Raw genomic sequence first — 14,730 nt, 5'->3', positions numbered from 1 at the left:
CCGATGCAAATATCATTATCACATTGGTTATTCTCCACGCCCAAAAACAACAGGATATGAGCTCATTTACCTTGGCATTAGACAAAATAAGAACAAATAGCAACAACATTAAGCTTCTTGTTCCTCATACGATCACCAATCAACATCATATTGCCACCGGCTCTCGTAGCTATAGCAATTCATCATTTATCAATGGAGAAATCCGATCAAAATTGACTTTGGCCTTAGTGAAGAGTGGCAGTGCCGTTGGATCCTGGACTGCATCTCCCCATGATTTTAATTTTTTTTTGGTCCATCTAGCCTTGTGTGTAAAGTGAATAGTATTCCACTGTACACTCTATCATTTGGCAAAAAATCCTATAGAACTCTGTATGAGTTGACCTTGCAATCCCTAGATCATGATTCCCAACTATTTGAAAATGGAATAACTGATTCAATGTTTTCAAAAAATCATGGGGTAATTGTTTTGGACTTGTCGGGGACTCAGGATATGAGCATAGTACGAACAGGGAATGTAAGTTTAGAGTGTACATTTGCCAATTCTTTGACTGAGAGCATCCCGCTAATATCATTTCGTCAATTTGAAACCTATTGGGAGATCACACCCGACTGCAGGGTTCCATTAGACTTATCACCATGAAAAGACACCAAAATATAAGAATATTTAGTATGGATCCAAGCAGGTCCTAGTGCGATTTCTTTTGTACACCTTCGGACTACATTGAAAACATTCCAAGTGTTAACAATACGCTAATCATTGGTACTAACAGTCTATCTACTTTGAAGACTAGCCATTGGCTTTGCATCTTTCAAACGGCGAAGAATATTTAATTTTTTGATCCTCTTGGCCTATCGTATAAATTCTACACTCCATACATCAGCAACTTTATTGAAAGCAGTGGGAAAACCATTATTCAAAATCAACGAAGAGTACAGGATTTAACGACCAAGACATGTGGCTTTCACGCACTACTCTTTTTCATGTTCAGATGTCGTGGCTATGCCTACAAACAGTTTCTCGACATCTAGGTTGACTTACCTCGATTGAACGACTTTCTAGTGGAAAATAAACTTACAAGCGTATTCAATATTGATTTTAGTGCCCTACGAATAAAGTGTTCTAAAAATGTATGTGAAATTGTTTATTAATAAATGATAAAAATTTATATACATGATAAAACGACTTTTCTACTCTTTAGATTTCATCTTCTACTAGGTATAGGTATTTGTCGACAACAACTAGTGTTGGTAGATTATCTGAATTCACCGTGTACTGATTCTGATGTACTGCAATGTCGGGGTCACATTTTCTACAGTAGAGTGTAACTTCACTCTTGTCATATCTCTTTGTATAGTCAATGATACTATTCTCATTCATTCTATAGAATTCACATGTTTCAATTCGCTTATTTGAAGCAATTTTACAAACAGTGTCCTCAAGTGTCGAATCACATTCCGTCACATCCAAATGAAAATCAGTGGGCTTATAATCATAACACCCATTGTCTTCACAACGATGACGTAGAAACCATTTTCTTTTGTTGCTCCAACAGTTAAATCGCTGACCCGGCTCTTCCTCCCAGAACAATCTAAAACCAGGACGATACTAATCTCGTAGCAATAAACTAAAATCACGTTTAGGGTTCTTTCCAATCATACCGGGTTATATATTCTCCCACTGATTACATTTATCATAGTGGCAGTTCAAGCGTAGGGTTCCTCTAGGATGAGAGTCACACATCTCTTCAAGACATGAATTACAATCTTTAATTTGTACAGCATATCCTCTATGCAATTTACTCGGGTTGCATAATCTACACTTTTCATCATACTCATCAATCATTGTGCAATTCTCACATGATGACCAGCTGCCCAGTGTGTACATACATAGCGGACATGTATGGAACATTTTTTCATGTGTTGACTCTCTCACTGCCACAATGAAACTGAGCTAGCAGCAATACAAAATTGTCTGGGATAGAGAGAGGGAGAGAGAGTAAATCATCCTTGAACACCATCTTTATCATGAAAAAAAAAAGTCCTAGATTTATAAACTAGTGTTTAAAAGCATATCCACAATATCATTTTGCCGTAACCGTGATCAATATATCAATAAATTGTGTAAATACATTTGGACCACGATGTAGAAGCTACATACAATAGTCTAATGATGGAGAATCAGTTTTCATTATATCAACAATCATTCCCCGAGAAAATATCTTCCTTTGAATAGATAGCTCTAGAAAATCGTCATCTAGAATCAAACGTTTTTCCATCAACACTAGATTCCTCATGATTCGCTCTTTCTCAAATCTATCCATTTTTTAGAGTCCTAACACTCTCACAACCAACTACAGACTAACCAGAATTTTTTATACTCTAAAAAATATAGGCTAATCTACTATAGAAAGAAAAATACCTTTGATTTAGCAAAACAATTTTATTGAGCATAATTACAATAATAATATTCACTGATGAATTTTGTTCTCATCAATATATTTCGATAGGACATCTAATGCTGACCGAAGTTTATTTATATGGATAATATTCACTTTTCCAGCAAAACATAGTTGCTCCTCCTGCTTATATTTGCTTAATGATATCACGTATGTAGCATACATATCATCCCATTCAAGGCATAGTCTGCAGCCTCCGGTTTTTTCCACAACCACATTTGGCAATCGTATATCATTACTGCTACCGGTTCCATCATTAATCTCCAATAATGTAAATGCACTACTCATTTTTTCTCTACTAATATCCTCTCAAATAAACTATTCTCTCTGAATTCAATTCTCCTACTAATATGAATTGTAGTGAAAACCATTCCTTTTATTCAAATCCCAATCACCAATCAAGTTATCGTATATTGAGCAACCTCTAATGTCTCTGATTGGTTCCTAAAAAATATCTACGTCAAACGATACATTCATGTGCAATTCTTATCAATAACAAAAACCTTGCCAAGTTTTTTAGAATGTTCACGTGTAAGTGTAGTGTCACACGCGTGGGTTTTCTTGTGCAATTCAATGTATCTTTTCAATCTTATACACCCTTACTACTTTGGCTTCTCATCCCCCTTTCCCTTTCAAAGCCCCACTTAAGTCAAATTATCCCTACCCTATCCCTGCAAAAAATTAGCCATGCATTGTATCCCTTGTGGTTACCCTATCAACGTGACTGGTTTGAGAGATCTTGCATGGGAAGTTATTCTATAATAAACACTTCTTGTTCTCCCTTGCTGTCAACTGGAAAACACAATCTCCCTCCTGATTGCTCTCTTTCTGTATCCTTGTCCCCTCCCTTCTCTCAACAACCTATAGGATTCAACCTCCAACCGTGTCATTCCAAGATCCCAACACAGAATGTTGAAACCCTTTCCGGGAAACACCCAAATTCATCAAATGTCAAGTTCTCAAGTCGTTTTGGTTTTCGTAAATTTCTTGTTACCAATGCTGAAAGTCAAAATTTTGACAAGCCTTCTGAACTTGAGGTTTTATCAGATTCACCTCTAATAGATATTATCCCGAAGTACAGTCCCTGTTCCATGATGTCCCACTTAGTCAAATTATTCAGAGTATTTTAAGCTGTGTCCTCAAGATCACCCACTTGAAAAAAAGGTGGCAGTATTTAGGTTTTTTTTTACTAAGAAAAATCTTCACCTCAAAATAATTCCAGTTGCTAGTTTATCTGAGTATGACGAAATCCTTTGTCTAAGTATCAGGCTGAAGGTACTCCCTGGTCCCGTTAATATTATTACAATAACTGTCTTTTATTACTCACCAAACCAAAATGTTCATGAAAACGTGGATTCATCCAGCAATTGCAGAAAAGTACTGATTTTACTATTTCTAAGCATCCAAGTGCTGGACTTGATTAGTTGGTGATGCCAATAATCTCAAGGTGGATTCAATTTGTTCTTCTCTTAATATTAGGCAATAGTTAAAATTCCAACAACTAGGGGAAATGCCTCTCTTGATGTTCTTCTGACTTAGTGAGAATAATGAATGATTTTAATTTCCACCCTCAGCTTTGCCCCTGTTGGGTGGGAGTTATCACATGTCCATCCTTTAGTCTCCCTCTTTAAACTTTGAGAATTCTTTGTCAATTACCTGTGGCTCTTACTGCCCTCGTAATTACTCTGGCCTTCTTTCTCTTGGCACATGGCTGAATAGAAAATACCATACTTGTCCAATATTTTCAGTTTACAAAATCATGATGAAAAAATTTCTACTTTCCGTAAAAATGTTAAATATTTAATTTCTTTCCCAGAAAAATACTTCTCTAGTGATAAGCAATCAACCCATAAAGGACAAAATCAACCCAAAATCAACCCCTACATCAATCAACTCATAAAGACACAATTAGATCCAAACTAATGCTGTTCAGAAATGGCAAATTGGTTGGAGCTAGTAAACTACGAAAAATACTGAAGAAATTAGTAAAGTTATTCGATCCTAATAAAAAATTAAAGTCAACGAATTGTTTAAAAACAAACCAAAAAACTGATATTCAGAGGTCAAAAATTTGGGTGGCAAGAGACTTGGTAAGCTAGATTTCAACCTACCTGACCCCCCTGAAGCTACCTCCAAACACTTTAACAGGTTCCGTGCTTCCATTGTCTACAGCCTTCCTGTATTGTCTTATCAATTATCAGCTGATGATATGTCCTGTTCTTTACCCTTTATTTTTCCTTTGGAGATCAAAAGAAGAATTGGAAGACTAGGAAAAACAAGTGCCTGCCCTCTTAACATCACTTTTCCCCTTGTTAGTCTTACTGTGATTTCCTTTCAACGCCCTCGTCTGTCTTTTTCGGTGAGATTGCCAACTCAAGGCAATGTCCACAGATAAGGAGGCAGGGTTTCATAAGCCCCTTAAAAAAGATGTAAAGCCTAGTTTTTTAAGGTGTTTGCCCTATTTCTCTCACTCCTACATTCTTGAAACGGTATGAAGGATCCCTTGCAGACTGGTTAAAAGAACAAATGCAACCTATTACCGACCTGAGGGGATTTGAGAACCTCAAATCCACTTCAACTTCCCATCATCTTGTTTTTTCATCTTGTGAACACCATGGAAAAACTCTTGAAAAGCCTAATACTTGGCTAATCTTGGTTTATATTGATCTACAAGAACCATTTGTTCTTGTCAACCACAATATATTAGTTGAAAAACTTGCCATTGAATTCTTCCCTGGTGAATTTGGTTACCTCCTTTTTATCAAATAGATCACATGTAGTTAAATATTTGAATCATTATTTAAATCTTCTCCATGTCCACAATGGACTGCTCTAAGGTACTCTCCCAGGACCCCTACTTTTCTTAGCTATAACTAACAGCCTGGCTAAGGATTTCTGGACAGATGGAAACTTGTCAATGACCTTATCATCATTGAAACTTCAAATAAAATTTTTATCAGCGACCCTGTGAGAATCCTAAATGACTTTGCGCAAGATGCCTCGAACTTGAGCGTGACAGTAAACTCTTCTAAATCCATGAAAATGCTAACTTTTTTTTTTTTTTTTTTTTTTTATATATATATATATATATATATATATATCCCCGCCCAATTTTCTTGATCCTATTGCTCCTGAAATCTTGGGTCCTCCTTTAAGTTACTTGGTGTCACAATTCCTTCTAATTTAAAGTGGGGTATCCATGATAAAAATATCATCCACAAAACTAATGCATCTACCCCTTTCCTTAGGCTTATAAATAAATTTGGTATCCCCTCTTCCCATTAATTAAGGATTTATATTTCCTTTGTAATTCCTCATCTCGAATATGCTTGTCCAGTTTGGCACCCTGGCATTCCCAGAGAAGTGCCAGATAAAATTAAATCCTAAAAAAAGAGTCCTACGAATAACAATCAAAGAAAGTAAAGTCCCATGCCCTCTCCTTCTAAAAAAAAAGCTAAGTTAGAAACGTTTGAGCACAGGAAAGGTATTTTGTGCCTTTTTTTTTCTTTTTTAATGCAACAACAAACCTTTACACAGAACATATTTTCCCCAAAAGACACTCGTCATCAGATGCCACTCTCCTCAGACTGTTTCCCTGTCTGCTCCTACTTTGTCTCTTGGTTGCTGGTGTGCCTCTAGTTATGAAAAAAAAAACTTTGTTCCTTACAGTACAGAAAAAAAAACATTTCTCTAGTTTCACTCTTCTTATTAATTGGTAGAACCGCTACCCAAGTTTTGTATTTGTTCACTCGCTTTTTTCCTTTCTCGTTAAATGTCCTTGTTTTGTTATATATATATATATATATATATATATATATATATATATATATATATATATATATATATATATATATATATATATATATATATATATATATATATATATATATATATATATATTACTATTATTTTAGTTTCATCGAGTTTCACTTGTTTTTATGTATTGAACATGTAATGACCAATCTCAGGTTAAATAATGACTACTAAATGGATTTTCATTCAGTTAATTTTAACTTTGACATTCTTTTGCCAGTCTTTCAGTTTTCTTTGCTTATTATGCTTCTTGTTGCCCTGTATTTATTGCTCCCGAATTTGAATTCGGCTCTTCTGGACTTTGTGATGGCAATTTTATTGAAGTAATAGCTTATTTTAACTAATAGCTTTATGTATCTGAACTAATAGCTTTATGTTTTGAACATGTCATAACCAATCTAAGGTTAAATAATGACTACTGAATGGATTTTCATTCAGTTAATTTTGACTTTGACATTCTTTTCCCAGTCTTTCAGTTTTCTTTGCTTATTATGCTTCTTGTTTGCCCTGTTTTTATTTATTGCTCCTGAACTTGAATTCGGCTCTTCTGGACTTTGTGATGCCAATTTTATTGAAGTAATAGCTTATTTTAACTAATAGCTTTTATGTATCTGAACTAATAGCTTTATGTTTTGAACATGTTATTACCAATCTCAGGTTAAATAATGACTACTGAATGGATTTACATTCAGTTAGTTTCAACTTTGACATTCTTTTGTCAGTCTTTCAGTTTTCTTTGCTTATTATGCTCTTTGTTTGTCCTGCTTTTATTTATTGCCTTTGAATTTGAACTCGGCTCTTCTGGACGTGTGATGGCAATTTTATTGAACTAATAGCTTATGTATCTGAACTAATAGCTTTATGTTTTGAACATGTTATGACCAATCTCAGGTTAAATAATGACTACTGAATGGATTTTCATTCAGTTAATTTTAACTTTGACATTCTTTTGTCAGTCTTTCAGTTTTCTTTGCTCATTATGCTTCTTGTTTGTCCTGCTTTTATTTATTGCCCCCGAATTTGAACTTGGCTCTTCTGGACGTGTGATGGTAATTTTATTGAACTAATAGCTTATCTTAACATCTTGTTCTTTCCTACCTTTTCTTGATTTTTTTTTTATCATTGATTTCTTTGGTTTTTTCTAATTATTCAGTTTTGTTACCGATTTAATAGTATATTTGAAATTAAATATAAGTTTTCCATATGATGCTATCAGTTGTCTTAAGTCACCCCAGGCTCTGCCCAAAGGAACTTCATGAAATGGGATAAATTTGGAAGTTAGCAAAAAAAACGTCAATAACTCTAGAACTTATTATCTTGGTAACTTTGTATGATTTATGCAAAAATTTACCTTGTCAGGATAAATAATTGCTTTCCAGGTGTGACTGCATTCTAACAATTTGTGGAAGCACTTTCTACTACGGCTACAATTTAGTTTTGTCATGCCATTGGTATTTGGTGCCACCAAACTTTGAGACATGCTGTAAATACGCTTCAAACAAATAACAATAAGATATACCACCAAGGTGAAAAATTTAAAATAAAAAAAGCAGTATCACGCTTTTCATTGTAATTTCTTCTTTCCTCAAAAGTATTTCCGAAATTCTGAAAAATTTAATTTTATTCTGCTGTATATATATATATATATATATATATATATATATATATATATATATATATATATACAAAAAAAGAGAGAGAGAGAGAGAGAGAGACACACACACACACACACACACAGAGAAAGACATATATATATATATATATATATATATATATATATATATATATATATATATATATATATATATATATATATATATATATATATATATATATATATATATATATATATATATATATATATATATATATATATATATATATATATATATATATATATATATATATATATATATATATATATATATATATATATATATATATATATATATATATATATATATATATATATATATATATATATATATATTTGTTGTAAAGAGTCGAGTTTGAGGTGTAGTAGCCCTCTTTGCACTTAGGATAACTTTGGACATTAAAAAAAAAATAAGTGTTTTCAAATTAAAGTAAAGAGAGACGTTAAAATTTAAAACGAACAGAAATTATTCTTTATATGAGGGAGTGGCTACTGCCTCCTTCTCAACCCCTCCCCCCACTCTTTATGCTGAAGTTCTAATTTTTGTCACTATTCTTTAAGAACGAATGCTGAAATACAAGGACCATTGAATTGGAATAAGAAGCACTATAAAACTTTAGCTCAAAGAGTGGGGGGTATAGGAGGAGCATCCCCCCTCTTATACCGAATAATTTCTGTTCGTCTTTAGGAACAGAATGTCGCTATTTATTTTCATTTGAGAAAATATTTTTTGAATTCACCATAAAATAGTCTGAAACATATAATATTCATCTGAAACATTATATTCATCATATAATGGTCTGATGTAAATTTACTCATTTTGAGGTAGAGTTTACACTCTAACTTACAAATCTGAGAATCCTGGTTCTGTAATTATATATTCAATAGTTTTAAAATCGTATGATTGTTTCGGAAAAAATGTCCAGAGGATGACCTTTTTTAACGCAATGTGTAGGAAAACAATAATAATCAAAGATAAAGCAATAAGAGAAAAATGTAATCAATCTTTATGTTGTTTGCTCCTTCTTTAAACTCATGTGAAGATATTAATGTGCACTTTTCAAAGATAAAAATGCAAGATTAATTTGCTTGGGGCTATCACAACAAACACACTTCGATTTTGCACCTCATAGTCACTAAATATAAAAACAATTAGTGACATATACGAGTAAATCCGGCGTAATCCGAGTAAATGTGGCAATTTACGACAGGATAGAGAGGGGAGTTCGCTATTGACATTTTTGCTATTTGAGTGCAAATTCCCTTGGGATTTAGTGATCAAATAAGTACAAAGTTTTTCATATAAGATTTAGAGGATTGAATTTCTTTTTATTGTGTGCGGACCCAGAATTTTGTGACATCTATTCAAAAGGAATAACATGCAAAAGAGGTGGCGTGTAGGGTATTAAATGCAATAAATTGTCTCATTTTAGCTGTGGGAAAACTAAGTAATCAAGTGACTTGAATAAGACCTTTCTGTGCAAAAAGATTCTCCGAAAACCTTTATTGTGTCTAAACGAAAGTAGAAAAATAACAACGAGAAGAACCATGAGCAATTTGAAGCGAATAGTAGTTTCCCGGATTAAAACTTGTTGGCAAAATCACCAGCCACTCCTGACGCAGCACCGGGAATTCTGGCTTCTATAGACTATATAACGGTAGAAAGAAAAGACTTCTGAGGTCCTGATCTGAGTTGCCTTTTATGTGACAAGCCGGCAAAAGACAGTCACTCGTTTGATTTACATCAAAGCGCTTGCGCTGGAATTGAAGCATACATAGTTCTCGCTCTGTGGAAGCCCTTTGGACAATTCTTTCTGTTTGCCTGTGAAAAGTGCTTATACCAGGTTAATAAAACCCTGTCGAACTGTCCCAGTACCGATACATATGCTCAATTCAGTAGCTTTGTCACTAGTCAAACCACTAAAACCGAACTAGAGTGTCTGCAATCCCTTTGTACAGATGAAGAGGCTCACATACCGGATCCTACCCCTGAGTTGCTTGTTTGCAAGTTTTAAATAAGTGGTGGCTGCAGAAAGGCAGAGAACCGGACGTTTGTTTGCGTTTGCTTGGATTTTTTTTTAAAGACAGCTGTCCTGATGAGTGTTGTGTTCTGACTCACAGATCTCTGTGTATAAAGTTTTCTCATGGCCTTTGTTTCACGAGGTATTGACTTAATGTGCACCGCATTTTCCCCAGAAGGAGAAAGCTACTTTCAGAGACAGTATTGCGAAATCCAAAAAATGGGGAGCGGAAAATACATTTCTGTTGTTGCATCAGTTTCCCATCTTGGGACCGATTCATTGTGTTGGCAAGCAAATTCGAGACGGCGGTGCAAAGTCCTTTGTTCATCCATAATTCATTTCCAAAAATACTAGCGTCAAATGTCCTGTCGCTTATGAACAAAATGAAAGAGGTTGAACTATGCTTGAAAAATGAACTTGTTGATATTGCTTATATCTGTGAATCGTGGTCCGCGACTGAAGAGTATGTTGCATTTGATGGACATGATACCTATTTCAAACCAAGCATGACGTCTGATGATATTACAGTAACACATGGTGGTGATGAACGTATTATTTATCGATCCTTAATACAAAGCAGAGTTCTCAATTTCAACAATATACCAAATAAGCACTGTTTTGAAGTCTTATGGTCGTGGTGAAGGCCTAAGAAGCCACCCAAGGAAGTGACATCACTAATGGGGTGTGTTGTTTACTATCCACCCTGCGGCCCCTATCGTCGACACCTTATGACTTACTTACAGCTTTGCACTGGTAATGTACGATCCTTGTGTCCTAACGCCGATATCAGTGTGTGGTGGCTTTTAACGATTTGGATCCCAAATGGGTAAGCAGTTCTGTGTCGCTTCAGGTTGTCAACGTGCCAACAAGAGGTAATCGTACGTTAGATCTCATTTTTAGCAACTGTCCCGAATATTACAATACCCCAATTACACTACTTCCGTTAGGTGTGAGTTACCACCTGTGTTTTGCTTGGGTACCTAATCAGTGTATTCCAAACAGGGGCGGTTCAAGAACAATTCTTGGGGGGGGGGCAATGTGACAAGGGCACCAATGGGCGAAATTTTTTTTTGGGGGGGGGGGGAATGTGACAAAGGTGCCTATAATTGGCTAAATTGACAAATTTATCCCTAAAAAAGAGTGAAAAAAGAGACAGAGGGTGCCAGGGCCTCCCGGCTCCCTCCCCTGGATCCGCCAGTGATTCCAAATAGACAAAAAAAAAAGTGATTTGGAGGCCCTACACACCTGAGATAGTAAATCTCTACAGGAAATGGCTCTCAGCCTTGGATTGGCATGGTATCCTTTCATTGTCTGATGACGACAAAATGGTGATTTTATTTTGTAAAGAACTGTTTAAAAAATACTATCAAATTTTCCCTCAAAAAATTGTTTGATATCTGATCAAAAACCATGTAATACCCAAGATATCCGGGAGCTGATAAAATTAAGAAATGAATTGCATTTAACTGGACCCGAGGAAGAATTCAAAAGATTAAAAAATACGATTGTGTATAAAATAAGATGTTCGCGTTACTGTATACATGACGTACCTTTTATAGAAGTATTTTGTATCCATTTGTTTTTAACTGGTGTAATCCGTTTAATACATGGTTACTATTATAATCATGAACCGTGTGATTTATTAAGTCACTACAATACTTGGAGCTAACATGAGCATGTCAACATCAAAAATTCTATTTGTGACTGATTTTAATCTTATGATCTTGAAGTAGCACTTGCTACTTAAAATTTTTGATGTTGCTGTTTTTTTTTTCTTTGTTTTCCTTTGTCTTTTTTTAACATTGACATGCTCATGGTAGCTCCGATTACTGTAGTGAATAAATATATTCTACTCTATAAACTATGAAAGTCTAAATAGGAAATAACATTATAAAAACATTTTTAATTTCACGGCTTTTTCCCCTTTTTAATGCCCCCGTACGGTGGGTGTCTGGACCAAGCTTGTTTTTCGGTGGGGAGTGGGGGGGGGTGGCTGTGCTTTAGTTTTCTTTTTTTGTGTATTTTGTTTTCTCCCTGCATACCCAACCATTGAGTCTTTGATATGGTTTTTATTTGCTGTTATGTATTTGCATAGGATGACTTTCTTATCCTCCTAACATTATTTTGGAGAGAAAACTTTAAAATTATGAATATTAATATTTCCTTTTTGTTTCAGTTGAACTATGTAGAAAAACATGGAAGCATTTACGAGATACCTTCACAAAAGAAGCAAAGAAACTGAAGGACTCAAGCAACGGGTCAGGGATCTTAAAGAGAAAAGCATGGGAATGGTTTGAGAGTATGTCGTTCTTGTTGCCATTTAGTGTTTTGGGTGAAAAAATGGAGTGTAATTCGACTTTTGTGGAGTGTAATTCAACTTTGGAAGACCAGGATTGTGATACTCCAGATGAGATAATCGCATATAATTCAGGCAATTTAGAACTATCAAATGCAGAGGCTGCCGAGCATGAAGAAGTTCGGCCTGTCAAATCTGAAGACTTCGAACTATCAAGTGCGAAAGCTGCAGAGCATGAAGAATTTCGAGATAGTGATGAGGACATGATGTTCCTGAAGAGCCAACATGCAGCTTTTAAACGTATGAACTTGCAGAAAAAAGAGTTTTTAAAACTAAAGATACAGAAATTGGTATATGAAACAGAATTTGGTGATTCAAGTTGAAGTGTGTATTGATATTTTACTGTCTTTTTCAATTTTAGTTTGTTTCGATACAAAAATAAGATAAAATGTAAGCAACTATTTATTGGCTCTGTAACCCTGTAAAACTCCAGACTGAGAAGTCAAGAAGATTAAGCAAGGGCGTCTGATTAATAGAACGTTACTACAACTGCAATGTAGTGTCCAGAAATTACCATCCTAACCGGTAAATTGTTAGATATAAATCATAACAAAATCAGAAATTGGGTAATTTACTTGGGTATAACTTGAAAAAGGATTTTTATTGTATCCAGATGAGAGAGACAATAATGAATGCCAAGAATTCAGAGTATGTTCACGCTGGGTTTGTTAAAAAACGTCTGAACTTTTCTCTACCGCCCACCCCACCCAAAAATAGAGAAACTAAAATTCAAATTTGGTATACAAGTGATAATAACACGTATATATATACGAGGTATATGTATTACCAAATAACCTACAACTGACTTTTTGTCACTAATTTAAAAAAAAAGCTATTAAAGCAAGGTTTTGCAAAGAAAACTAAAGACCATATTAAAAACCTTAAAACGAGAAGACATATAGTTGAGCTTCAAGGCCCAAACGAGCAGGAATTCCTATGAATGAATGAATAGAATCTAAAAGGGACAGTTGAAATGGCCAATCAATTTAAACTTAAAAACACAGAAATGACTTTAAATGGATAAAAGAATTTTAACAAGAAATAAATAATTAATGAATAACAGAACTAAATAGCTGAGAATAACGAGGGTAATGTCAGCCAGTGGACAAAAAAGAAGCGAAAATGACAAAAGCAGATATTTAGGCAAGGACCTCCACCGAGCCGTCTTCAGTACTAAAAAAAGAAGAAAAAAACTTATCTTTTCAATTAAACTCGAACAGAGCAGAAGAAAAAATTAATCAAACAAGCCAAAAAAGAAAAAACTAGAATAAACGAAAGACCATTCACCAATTAGATTGGGCAGCAATTCTCTGCTTAGTGATTGACTTAGCTTGGCTACTGGCCCCATTTTCATTAAAGGTGTGGTCATGTGATCTTAATTTAAACTGAGAAAAACTGTAATTTGTATCTGTTAATATTAAGTAAATTAAAGTAAATTGAGATTATAGAAATATGTGCAATATCTCTATTTAAAGCAAGGTCTTAATTTATGTATTTCTTTTAATTTAAATTGCATCCCTAAAAGATTGTTGTAAGCCATCTGCTGTAGATATTAAAGTTGCCTCATCACAAAAAATAGATGATCTGGATTTTCAAAAATGCGGAGGGCCAAAGCAGAATCAAAATCGTAATTTTATTCTTATTTTCACATCTCAAAGAATTCTTGTGTTCATGCAGTCGTTATCCCAGCTGTTGACGAGTTCTGCCAATGTAAAACTTCCCACCTAAACACGGGACTCTAAACACCACTACGCAGTATAGAGTCAGTTTTATTCTTTCCGGAATTGAAAAACGTTTAACCTTTTGTTCATTTTGAAAGAAACAAAGAGATTATGTTTCTTTCAAATATTTCCAAGTTTGTCGCTGAGTTTCGGGATATATGGCAGAGAGGTGAAGGTTTTGTTTTCAATTGCCGGAGTAATTAAACAATGGAGGATGGGTTTATTATTTTCGCGTTTTGCCTTTTTTTAATCTTCTGACTATCAAATTCTCTATAAGTTTAATGGGTTAACCATCACAGAATAAGATATTTTTAACATAATTTAATTCAGATGTTACATGATTGTGTGAAAAGTTTTTTAGAACTCTCTGGACGGAAGAGATTACAGAGAGACTAAAGAGATACAAAGAAAATTAGAGGAAAATTTTGCTTGGTCAGATTATAAGACTTTAGAAGTCGATCCAACAATGTACCTTGTTCGCCTTTGCAAGAAATTTTAGTCGTATTTTAGGTTCAGAGACAATTGTTTACCGACGGGAACCGTTTTGTCTCCCTATTTGGCAAATTTGTATATGGATTTCATAGAAAATTCTACTTTCTGGTTCCGTTGAAACATTCTGGTTCCGTTTTGTTGGCGATTATTTTCTCTGTTTGAGAACATGGGCTTGATTCACAAAAAAATTTTTGGTGCATTTAAAGACTTTCGATTT

At 34.5% G+C, this 14,730-nt stretch overlaps 1 protein-coding gene across 2 annotated transcripts in view; it reads left to right on the top strand.

The window, feature by feature from the left end:
- LOC148954243 (uncharacterized) overlaps positions 1–13,393 on the top strand; it is a 55,684-nt gene extending 42,291 nt beyond the window's left edge. For both annotated transcript variants that reach the window (XM_089087001.1, XM_089087000.1), the window contains exon 2: positions 12,121–13,393. In XM_089087001.1, coding sequence (XP_088943127.1) covers positions 12,121–12,623 — 503 coding nt within the window. In that variant the 3' untranslated portion in view covers positions 12,624–13,393. The remainder of the gene's footprint in view (positions 1–12,120) is intronic.
- The last annotated feature ends 1,337 nt before the right edge of the window (positions 13,394–14,730 follow it).

This window comes from Artemia sp. Qi Xiang Cuo, chromosome 3 (assembly GCF_049724085.1).
Source record: "Artemia sp. Qi Xiang Cuo chromosome 3, ASM4972408v1, whole genome shotgun sequence".
Taxonomy (NCBI): Eukaryota; Metazoa; Arthropoda; class Branchiopoda; order Anostraca; family Artemiidae; genus Artemia; species Artemia sp. Qi Xiang Cuo.
This window is presented reverse-complemented; position numbering and strand designations above follow the sequence as displayed.